This window comes from Denticeps clupeoides, chromosome 6, assembly GCF_900700375.1.
Source record: "Denticeps clupeoides chromosome 6, fDenClu1.1, whole genome shotgun sequence".
NCBI classification, from domain to species: domain Eukaryota; kingdom Metazoa; phylum Chordata; class Actinopteri; order Clupeiformes; family Denticipitidae; genus Denticeps; species Denticeps clupeoides.
Window position 1 is genome coordinate 10,830,658 of NC_041712.1, and position 12,118 is coordinate 10,842,775.

The window sequence follows — 12,118 nt, forward strand, 5'->3', positions numbered from 1 at the left end:
AATGATCAGTGTGACATTTTTACAGTCATTTTGACATGTAACCAGGTGACCCCACAAATGCAGTTACTCATCCACTTTGCTCTCATCATTCTTCAGGTTTAAAGTTGTGTTATATAACAGTCTCAGCCACGCTCATCGTTATAAAAAGTGTATGGTGCTCAGACACCCTGAACAACTGAAGGCAATTGAGAGTAGTAACAGCCATAGAGATTTATTAAAGCATCACATCATAGGTTAATACATTCAAAATACACAAAGATGTGCAAATTTCATCTTAACATTTAGCTTGAGCAGCCTTCAAAATTGGCTGAGTCCATGCATAAAAATACAAGAACAAAAAACTCTAGTCTAACTACAGTGATAATAACTAGTTTAAAACTACTAATGATTCAAGAACACTCCTGCTGAGTGGTATTTTGCAGTAGGGATGTTTCTTCTCCCTTAAGAGAACTGGCTTTGATTAAAATGGCTTTATCTTTGGATTCAGTCTGATGCCGCTTTGGATCATGATTATTTTTTCACAGAAACTTATGCTTCTAGTAACATGTTAGAGGTGTGATGTAAAATATTTTGGTGTACAATATGTTCATTTAAAAGGCTCACAAAAAAAACTTTGTGTCCTAGTGTGCACCTTAGACTGTTAGACAAAGTCCTTCACCTGTTGAGTTGTCTCCTAACGTTGAAATGGTTAGGTAACAATGATAAAACAATATTACAGATGGGAGACTAATTAAAGGACAGTTCTCACAAAGTGTCTTATTAAAGTGTTGGTGATTTGCATCACTCACACAAGCCTCAATGACAAGTGAAAAGTGATGCTTGTTACTTGGGATATCACCTGCCTGGAAGACTCAAGACTCAAACCATGGCCTTACTTAAGTCACCCATCTGTGCATCTGCAACATCTGGCAATGGGTGACTAAATATATGAGTGTGTTGAGCACCACTCCTTCTACTGATATTCACAGTATCAGGTACCCAACGTGTCTGTGTGTGTTAAGTGGTGATCACTGCTTTAGGGGTTTATCTGAGGTGATCTGTCAGCACCTCATTGATTACCACTCCAGCAATGAGGATGAGGACCATGAAGAAGGTGGCCAACCCTCGACGAATCACCAGCTGCTTGGTGGACAGCACATCGCCCACAATGACAAAGGCCCTTCCGCCCTCCGCCGTTCCCCCTTCTTGCGTCTTCAGCCCCTCCACATCCGTGTTGGCATCCACTGGACTTGCAGCACATTCCTGGGGCTCTTGGTTTATGGCTGGAAGGAGCAAACACAACTAATACTTTAACTAGATCACAGTGACCTATGGTTTCCCAGATCTCAGAGGGAAACATGTCTGGAGCTGATCTGTGTGATATCATGTCTTACCATTAAAAGAACACGCCTTATTCTCCAGAGCAAAATCATCTTTTGCCTCCTTTATCACTTGTATCCCCGCTCTAACCTGGGCCTGAACATAAGAGCAAAGTGTTCAGTAACGGAGTCAGCATGGTCCAACTCTCCTCATAACAGAATGGCAGGTCATGTGAGTTACAGTGGGGCAAAAAAGTATTTGGCTGCTACTGATTGTGCAAGTTGTCCCACTTAAAAAGGTCTGTAATTATCTTCATATGTACACTTCAACTGTGAAAGTCCAAGACATTTTTGTTTTTTAAATAATTTATTTGTATAATAGTGCAGAAAATAAGTATTTGATCAATAGAAAAAGTTCACCTCAATATTTTGTAATGTAACCTTTGTTGGCAATGACAGAGATCAATGTTTTCTGTAGGTCTCCACCAGATTTGCACAGACTGTAGCTGGTATTTTGGCGCATTCTTCCATGCAGATATTCTCAAGAGCTGTGATGTTTTGGGGCTGTTGCTGGGCACAGATCTTCTATTGGATTGAGGTCTGGAGACTGGCTAGGCCACTCCAGAACCTTGTAATGCTTTTTACATAACCACTCCTTTGTTGCCCGGGCAGTGTGTTTGGGATCATTATCATTCTGGAAGATCCAGCCACAATTCATGGAGGAGGTTTTTGCCCAAAATCCCATGATACATGACCCCATTCATCCTTTCCTTAATATGGATCAGTCATCCAGTCCCCCTTGCAGTAAAGCAGCTCCAAAGCATAATGTTTCCACCCCCATGCTTCACAGTGGGCTTGGTGTTTTTGGGATGCCACTCAGCATTCTTCCCTCTCCAAACACCAGTTCTATTGTCCAGTTCCCTCCATGTAGATCTGGGCTGTTTCCTCAACGTTCTCAAGATCATTAGTACCTCATGAGGTGAGATCCCAGGTTGAGGGAGATTGTCAGTGATTCAATTTACTAAGAATTCCTCCAGCAGTTGATGTCTTTTCACCAAGCTGCTTGCCTATTGTAGATTGGCTCGTCCCAGTCTTGTGCAGGTGTACAATCTTGTCCCTTGTGTCCTTAGACAGCTCTCTGATCTTGACAATGGAAGTGGAAGTTAATACAGTTGACAGGTGAAGGATAGAAGAGCTTAAAGAAGAAGTAACATGTCTGTGAGGGCCAGTATTCTTGCTTGTTTGTAGATGCTAAATACTCATTTTCAGCACCATAAAAACATAAATCCTTTAAAAACCAATGTGATTTCCTGAATTTTTTACCTTCTGTCTCTCATCTATGATGATAATGACAGACCTCTCTCATCTTTTTAAGTGGAACAAATTGCACAATTGGTGGCTGCCAAATACTTTTTGCCCCACTGTCAAAAATGACATGGAGCCAGTTACCTCCTGAGTGGTTTTCTTCCAGTTGAGTTTCATCAGGAAAATGCCAAAGAAGACAGATTGACTGAAGGCACAGATAACAAAACCCACCCATAGGCCTGAAGGCATGAATGGGAGAGTGAAGAAAACTCTTATGAATAAGCACATGCAATATCATATGAATAAACTATTGATTAAATATTTTTTATGTCATTCATTCATTCATTCTTTCAAACCATTTTCAACAAAATTTTATAGCTAAATCTAAAAGCAAAAAAGACAAAATGCATTTTTTATAGTTGACTTCAGAACTCATGATCAATATCTGGCCTTTTATACAAAGACATCAACATAGTGCATGACACTAATTTGCTCAGACATGATTATGGAGCTAGAAATCTTGTCTTAAATGTGCCTTCATTTTACACGACAGAATTCACACTAGATATATTTATAATTCTCAATCTAAAACTGTATTTTCTAAAGCAGATGTTTTTTTGTATATACTCTATGTGCACATCTTTATCACTTACCTACAATTCCCATTTTGGCTACAAACATCAGTGTCACTCCAATGGGAATGCCAATTCCATAGTAGCCCATAATTATGATCAAAGCCCCAAAAAGCTGCTTCCCGGCACCCCTCAAAATGCCCCCAGTGACACCCTGTAAACAGACAAACCATCCACAATTACAACAGATTACAACAATCACAACATTCACATGATGGGGTCGGTGTAACACAAACTTGTTAAGTCTTGACCTGTACCTAAGACTGTTAATTGTTCAATTGTGGAAATAAAGCACAGAAAACAGTAGCAGTAAAGGGACTGAGGGACAAGAAAACTGCTGCTGTACACCCTTTATCACACTTTTACCGAACCATGACTGTGATGATTCTTACCGCTGTAGCATCACAGATATGGACAAAACCAAACAGTAGCATGATATCTTGAACTCTGAGCAGAATTTCTCTGAAAGAAAGAAAATGTTTTGTGACGTGTTATAAATATTCAAATCTACAAATATGTTGTTAGTATAGTGTTGTGTTACTATTAGATATTATATATAATATTAAAGTAACACACTGGATGTGTTTAAACAAGTTAAATAAGGAATAAGCATGATAAGAAGGCCATTACTGCTAAAGAGGTTACACTGTGCAGATACACTACAGTCAAAAGTTTGGACGACTCTTTGGACGACTAAGATGGGGCTATTTTGAAGAATTCAATGCAAGAAACATATTTACTAATTTTTTTTGTAGCAAGAGAAGAGAATGTGAAGTATATTTGATTAATCTTTTTTTTTAATCTTTTTACCTGCATTGCTGCTTTCATCAAAATGCTCATTAACATGATTGAATGATAAGAAAGTGTTCAGCATAAACCCACGGGACTATTAGTTGTCTAACTTATGGTGGTGCAGAAAAGCCAAGAGTGTGAAATGCTACCATCACAGCAAACGCTGTGAACCGACTAAAATGTTCAACTTTTTGGCTTGTTTGCAATTTTTACATAACCTCAAGTGCGTTATTTCATAGTCCTGTGTCTTCGGTTTTGTTGTATTGTGTAAAAAATGCAAGGCCCATAAATGAGTAGGTGCATCCAAACTTGTAACTGGTAGAGTGTCACTCTGTGTTAGTGAATAACAGAGAAGCATGTGGACACAGCATGTTCAGCACAAGCTGCTGCAATCATGATGAGTACAGTTAATACATAATTGTCTTGTGTCGTAATATTGGTGAAACATTCGTACAGTAACACCAATAGTGGAGTGCTCCTGGACACCCTCTGCACACACACATACTCATCTGTGGTGAAAATGTATCCAATCACATCTTTGATGGAAACCAGAATGGCTGCATTTACAATGGCGCCTAAAACTGGACAAGGAACAGGATAGCAAATATCAGTCCCTTCAACGTATCAATCCTTATACTTAACCTCATAATTAACATATTAACCTAATTAGGTGACGTAGTATATTAGACTAGACCACAATAGCTGTATGAGAATACCTTTTTAAATTAGTGTCATTTTATGACTTGTCTACATACTGCAGACAGTGGTGGCAGTGGAGGCAGTGGTGGCCTAATAGTGGAAATGAGGAAACAGACCCGTAATCAGAAGGTTGTCAAAGTGCCACTGAGGTGCCATTGAGCAAAGCACTGTCCCCACACACTGCTCCCCGGGCACCTGCCATGGCTGCCCACTGCTCACCAAGGGTGATGGGTTAAATGCAGAGGACACGTTTCACTGTGTGCAATAAGTACTGTGCTGTGGTGTATCACATGTGACAAATAATCAATTTCACTTTACTTGTGATAGCAACTGCCACTTTCCCAGACAACTTCGCCTGCTCTGTGTTTCCGGCTCCCAGGGCATTTCCCACCCTTACACTGACCGCTACTGAGAAGCCAAGAGGATACTGGGAAAAAAGGAAAAAAGTGGTCTGGTAAGAGACAATTGAAATACGATCTGATGTATATTTGAAACATAACAGGTTTAATATACCTGCACAGCCACAAATATTTAATCGTAATATTATAATCAACAGAATATTTGAATTTTACTGTGCTCCTCTACTTATGTTCTTTCCAGTTCAGCCTTCTCTCCATCTCACATTAAAACATTGTAAATAGTAAAGTGTTCACACAGTGTTCACACATTTTCCTTTTAGGAAGTCTTATGTATATGCTGAAATAAAATACTTCTTCGCATTTAGTTCATTTGCTTAATATTTCCTGCATTTTCTTTACTCTTTTTTTTTTCTACTCTTCTTTTATTCTTCTTTTGTCGTTTGTCACTGCTGTCTGGTCCTTTGGGAGCTCAAGGCTTCTGTTTTAATGTGTGCGCTTATTGAATAAAAGACCTAGGGGGAGGATTAAATAAAATTCCTATTCCTATTCATGGTCTAGAGAGCAATTTGCGTACAAAATTTTTATGCGTACAAAACGGGTTTATAATTAAGAACAAGCATTTTGTGAAGAAACAAACCCATTACGCCAGACAAAAACTATTTTCAAGTCTGCCTAATAATGTCTTTGTAAGTAATGAAATTCTGGAATGAATCTGTATATCTTTACCATGTATGCAATGGTGGCCAACTCATAGACTATAGACTGGGATCCAAGCTCAGCTTCACTGATGAGGCCTAAAGAAAAAACATTCTGAATACTTTTACGTTTTCAATGTTTTGTTATAACAGCGATTTCATATTCAGAGTAAATGTAAGCAATTAAATTTGAGGGAAGTGCTATGTAGTGCGATATTGGCACTGAAGAGTTTAGTATAACAGCATTTAAGATCTATTAACACAGTCAAGTGTATTACAGTCATTTTAATATACTGTACCCATTAATGTTTCAGCATAGCTATGGAAACAATAAATATTTTAAAGAACTTAAATTTTTATTTAGTTGTTGCTAGTGCAAAATTATTCAGATATCAAAATGACAGCTCAAGACTTTGCTCACTTGACCAGTAGCAACAACCTCTGACCTCTCGCATCCTCCTGTAAGTTAATGAACGGCGCGACATGCTGACCTGCCAGGAAGCCGCCGATCTCATAGGTCCACCATTCCACACAGAGCATGAGCATGCTGGGCAGTGCCAGGCGGGTGAATGGACCCCATTCCTGCAAGCAGTCCCTTGTCCAGCCTAATTGCCCCAAAATGTATTTTACTTTGCAGATGAGACACAATAAGCAAAACCAATGTACAAAACCAATTATAGGGGCATTTAGAAATTTTCTTTGAACAAAAAAATGTTTAGATTTAGTAGCCACTAGGTTTTACCAAATTCTGCTGAATTTGGCCAGTTTTATATTTTCTAATAATCAGTGAATCAAGTAACAGACTTGGGTTAATGAACACAGCATTCCATTAAAACTCAAGCATAATTGTTGCTGATAAATTTCCCAGCATTAATAATGTGTCTGGACAGGAGTTTTGACCCTGTTCAATGTCTCATTAATGCACTAAACAATTGCCTCCTATCAAAAACAAGGACATTTCTAAATGTCCATAAACTTATGAACAGCAGTTTATACAACAATAAACACATTTATAGGTAAATTTAATGTATACACATACATCTGCAATCTGTAAATGAACTTGATGATGATGATGAACTTCTACGTAGTGAGGGCTTTTGTTAAATTTTTACAACCAAATTTCCTACTCTCGTAAAACATTAAAAGTCATACCACTGTGCTGCACGAGTCTTAAGTCCATCAAGAATGTGACGATTACCCATTACCCTCAAAGCCCTGACCTCACAAGACTCACCGTCCCAGGTGGCCTTGTGCAGGCCCTTCCACAACACGAAGACGTAGAGAAACACAGCCAGGGCATACTGAGAAATGGAGTTGGCTGCTGCTGATCCACTGTGGATATCAGAGTATATTAAGGTAAAGGTAAAAATGTAATACCCTGTTTGTTAAATTACATTTCTAATATACTCACGCTACACCCAGGTCCAGGACATTTAGGAAGATGAAGTTTATCAGAGCATTCAAAATGTTCCCAGCAAGTCCCACTATTACCTGCGGCCATATAATTCCCTGGAAGACGCACATTCACAACATTTTCTCAGCATTATGGGAAACAGCATTTGGGATATAAAGTCATATAAAGACACCTACTTGGTTTTGAAGGTACCTCCCTTGTAGCTGATACAAAAATGTTGCCTGTTTAGAGATAATTTCAGTGGTGTGTGAGGAGACATGATGGAGGTCTCTGGTGCAAAATTAAGGACAGAAAGTAACAAATGTCCACTCACAGGGAGGGCAGGCATGAAGATTTTCACATACAGCTGAGACAATCTGTGAACCAAAAGAAAATCAAGACTCATGAAAAATCTGAAAATGCCTTAATAATCATAATTGGTTCAGTACATAGAACATGACTAGCTTGGCCCATGGATCATTGCGTTCTCAAGTCACTGTCTCCCATTGTTCCAGTTCTGATGATCACATGGCTCAACTAAGGCACTTTAGTCGAACATGATGATCAGGGTTGAACCTGATGATTTAACCTTTGCCCTCCATGTGCATCCGTGAGCCTCGCCTTCCCATTGTAACGATGCGATAATAAATGTTATTCAGTTCATCTGACTAAGGCTTTAGTTTTGTGGCTATTTGGTGTATCCAGAAACGTCAGGTTGGGTGAGGGAGTGCACAATCGCAGACCGGCACGAAGAGCTGAAGCTGAGATCCAGGGTAGCAGTTTGGGCTCTAGGTTCAGGATCCAGGAACCGATGGAAGGGCGGTTCAAGCTGGCAGAGTCGGTACCAGGAAACCAAGCAGCACAGAAATGCAGAGCAGGGAGAAAAGTCAAACAAGCCGTGAAGCAGTCCAGAGATCAGGGGATATCCGGTGGGCGTTTGTTGGGGCAGAAACCCGGGTCGGCAACAGTGTCAGGGTTCCAGAAGGTTGCCGGTAGCATCGAGGTATAACCAGCTATAAACGTGCGAGGAATTGGTCTCCTCGCTGCGTGTTTATGTTTACTTCTTGCCGGGATACCGGATCCTTCCGGGGACGTCCATGCACCCTCTGCTGGAGGGGATGGTGTTGTATTTTAATAAAACCAACATGCTCTCCTCATGTTGGCGTGGGTATCCACCCGGTTCTCCGGTTTCTTACCCCCCGTCCAAAGGCATGTACTCCAGGTGGACTGGCGACTGAGTTGTCGGTAGTGAGCTGCCGCCGTGTCCTGAACCCAGTTTCCTGGGACAGTCCGGAGGTCATGGAACGTGACTGATTTGAGTGAGTGAGTGAGGACCTTACTTTGACTTTTGTTGATATCTGAAAGACCAGTTGGGTTAAGGGCTGTTAAAAATAACATAGAGTACTACCTGGCAACCTCCGGGTTCTGTCTGACAGCGAGGAGGATGGGCTCTGTGTTGATGAGCAGAGCCCAGCAAGGGAAACAGGCCAGGACCAGGATCAGGATGCCCCTCTGCAGGATCACGCCCACCCGCTTGTAGTTGTTACTGCCGTATGTCTGCAGGGGAGTGGAGTTTCACACACACACAGTCAGCACTGGCTCGAGTGCCGAGGAGGACACCATCCCCGCAGGGGACTTCGTTTCGTCGGATCAAAAATATTGACAAGAGTGCTGAAGAGAATGCTCCTTTTATTTAAAGGTCTTTTCAAGGTCAGAGGACGCGATACACCAACCGTGTGAACAGAAACGTAATACAGGTACCACAAAACCGAGAAACCTGGTATGTTTATGTGTCTTAGCGGCGCCACAACTCTCATAAATCAAACCATTCGGCTCGTTCAGTATAAACAGAAAAATAGACAAAACATTTCTATTTACCTGAGATATCAGTGTGTCACATGCTGATGCCAACCCAGAACCGATCGAAACTCCTGTGACGTTGATGACCTGAAAAGTGAAGGGCACGACAAAATATACAGGTGGGCTGGCAGTTCTGTAGACTTTACATATGAAGATTTGATAATATTGATTTTAATGCAGCGTAGATATTATTCTTAATATCCACAGTGTACTACAGTTAAAAGCCGCATTAACAATGGATGACAGTAAATAATAAATAATATCTTCTTCTCTCTTCTTTTTTTTTTTTTTAGAAAGAAAGTGATTACTTGTCACATTTGACACACCACAGCACAGCACCCAGTAGACACAGGAAAAAGTGTCCTCTGCATTTAACCATCACCCTTAGTGAGCAGTGGGCAGCCAGGACAGGCAGGAGCAGTGTGCGGGGACGGTGCTCAGTGGCATCTTGGCGGTTCGGGATTCAAACCGGCAGCCTTCCAATTACGGATGCCACCACTGCTCATATATTCCTTCTCAGTGGTACTTTGACAGATGAAAAAATTATGACATAGTTATCATTGCGAAAAGCTTGAGAAACGCTATACATAGGACTGGACTCGTTTTTTTTAGGGATTCTCACAGGTCTCACTGTGGTGACATTCAGCCGACTTTCAGAATTACATACGTCTGAATGTGCATCATCCACCCAAAGTGGTGCTAAAGCTCTGAAAGTAGATCTGTCATGATGGCTCAAGCGAAAATGACTTACTGCAATGGCCAGAGCGACTGCAGCCAACTCCGTCTTGCCCAGGTGACCACAGAATATAGTGCTGACGAAACTGATCAAAAAGATCATCAGCTGAGAAATCACCTGAACAATGACAGAAATCCATTTTTAATTGTGTACGTGTAAAATGTGCTCAATGTCCCACATCTTATGCAAATATTTTACTCAACTCTCCCAATTCAACATGTACACCATGGTGTAAAGTAACAGGCATCTGTTTAAATTACTATCTATAGAAATATGTGACTGATGTTCTTTTTCTTTGTAAAAATAATAATGATGATTAACAAGAATTTAATCATAATGGCAAATCACATGTATAAAGTGCTGGGAAAAGCACCTTATACACACACACACACACATATATATTAGTCAGTGTAATGATTAAGTTCTACTAAAATCCGTTTTCTCATCACCAGTAAGGCTTTAAAATGTGTCAGACTTGGGTTAACAAGCACAACATTCCATTGGAATGAACATACCAGAGTCATTTCCAACATGGACCACGGAACTTACATCGAACCTCTACTTTCTTTACAAAGTTGAGGAAAGTTCCTCACCAGTTTCTACAGGGCTTCAGCATGTACAGTGTCACCTGCTCTGTCACATGGTGACACCGAACAGCTCTGCATATGACAATACATTTTTTCAACCTTAACTGTCCGGACTGGAGTTTTTACCCGCCTGATATCTTTTTAATTCACCAAACAATTGTTTACCATCGAAAAAAGCCATTTTAAAGCCCCTTTCGAACGGTACCGTGTATTGGAATGAACGTAGCTCTAAATGTCCAATTCTTACCACTGGTCCCGCTAACTTGACCAGCTGGACCAGCTCCTGTTTAAAGCCGACCGGGACCCATCCGCGGATGCGCCGCCAGCAGCTGCCCGTGGACGCGGCGTCGTGGCTCTTCTCCGCGCTCCGGGCGTCCCCGTTCGCGTGGCTTTTGGCCTCGCTGTCCTCCATCGTCGGCGCGTCCCCCCTGAGCGCGAGTGTCCTGCGTGAGGACGCATGGGCGAGTTTGGTTCGTGGGTAGGGCCGTGACGTCAGCCGGACGGTCCACCCCACCCACCATCAACCCAATAGGAGCTTCACGAACTTACATCAGCCGGCAAACGGCACCGTGTTCTGCTTCTGTCTCAGAGGTGAAATGTGCATCTCCTGGCGGGACGAAAACCCACTCATGACCACCGCTGCCAGAGTCCATCCCGAGACACTGGGCACGCACACAGACACAGAGGATTCAGAGTCGCCAAAGAACCGGAGAACCCGGAGGAAACCCGCACCGGCACGGGGGTGAGCATCCAGACTCCAAACACATCAGGTCCAAGCCGGGAGTTGAACCCACAACCCTGGATGTGTGAAGCCACATTAGATGCTTGGCAGAGGGAAGCCCTAGAAGTAAAGTCTGAAGGTTTGTGGAGCCTTTAGAATACTAAAAGTAGATAAAGAGAACTTAGATGAAAAAATCTTACTCGTGAGGAAAATTACAAAATACTACATATCTGTGAGAGGCAAAATGATGTGAATCACTAGGATTACAGGTAGTATAAAGACCAAATGAGTCCAAAGTTTTGAACCAATGGGAAGAGAATCAGGTATTGTGGCAATTGGCAACATGGTACACACTGTTCCAGGTTATGGGATGGTAGATTACGAACACATAAACCCTGTTTTAGTACACACTGTTCGTAACAAGCAGAGAAAATACAATGAACAAACCATGAAACAGGAATAATAAACCCAGACTAAGACACATGTTAAACAGGACTGGACACTGGGTAAAAATAGGGAGGAGTGCAGCACAGATGAGATTTAAATAGTTGTCCTATGAACGTCAGTGGGGGGGTGTATATATATATATAGCTGTAGAATGGCTTTACGCTGCACTCTCCCGCTCGTAATTTAGAGTTTGACTGAACACTGCTGCAGAGTAAATTAACAAGCAGAAGCCAATAATTACAGAATCCAATCATTCATCATCTAGCAAGACCTCAGCATCAGTCAGCAATAAAAAAAAAAAAAAAAAAAACCTGTTCTAACATCTACTGACCAATTGCTTTTTACATATTAAAAATCCCATCATGCGTACATTTCCACTCATTGTTCTGCTGCTGCATCTGAAGCTTGCTTTGTTCCTGTATGGTATTGAAACAGAGAAGTCGCCTAGAGTAATTTGTCAAATACATTTTTTTTTCATTTAACAACAAATATGGACAGTGCTAAACTAGACACTTCATAACAAGCCAGGTTCCTAAAGGGACACTCGGCAAAGTTAATTCGACCACCTAGGCAAAGTCTAGATGCAAAGCACGT

At 41.4% G+C, this 12,118-nt stretch overlaps 1 protein-coding gene across 1 annotated transcript; it reads right to left on the reverse strand.

Annotated features, from left to right (window-relative positions):
- Positions 1-185: 185 nt before the first annotated feature.
- Positions 186-11,031, reverse strand: slc47a2.1 (solute carrier family 47 member 2, tandem duplicate 1). The gene is made up of 18 exons (XM_028982978.1): positions 10,906-11,031; positions 10,604-10,799; positions 9,785-9,886; positions 9,052-9,120; positions 8,582-8,730; positions 7,508-7,550; positions 7,371-7,415; positions 7,192-7,289; positions 7,015-7,112; positions 6,272-6,385; positions 5,812-5,879; positions 5,045-5,153; positions 4,533-4,608; positions 3,628-3,697; positions 3,257-3,389; positions 2,748-2,842; positions 1,374-1,455; positions 186-1,262 (listed from the first exon to the last, which is right to left on the reverse strand). The coding sequence occupies exons 1-18, from the start codon at positions 11,007-11,009 to the stop codon at positions 1,024-1,026; spliced, it is 1,890 nt and encodes a 629-aa protein (XP_028838811.1). The 5' UTR covers positions 11,010-11,031; the 3' UTR covers positions 186-1,023.
- Between the last annotated feature and the right edge of the window lie 1,087 nt (positions 11,032-12,118).

Coding starts and splice junctions, on each gene's coding strand:
- slc47a2.1 (XM_028982978.1), bottom strand. CDS start 11,009: ATGGACTCTGGCAGCGGTGGTCATGAGTGGGTTTTCGTCCCGCCAGGA. Junction 7,551..8,581: donor CAGAACCCGGAGGTTGCCAG/GTAGTACTCTAT, acceptor TTTGGTTCACAG/ATTGTCTCAGCTGTATGTGA. Junction 1,263..1,373: donor TAAGGCGTGTTCTTTTAATG/GTAAGACATGAT, acceptor TGCTCCTTCCAG/CCATAAACCAAGAGCCCCAG.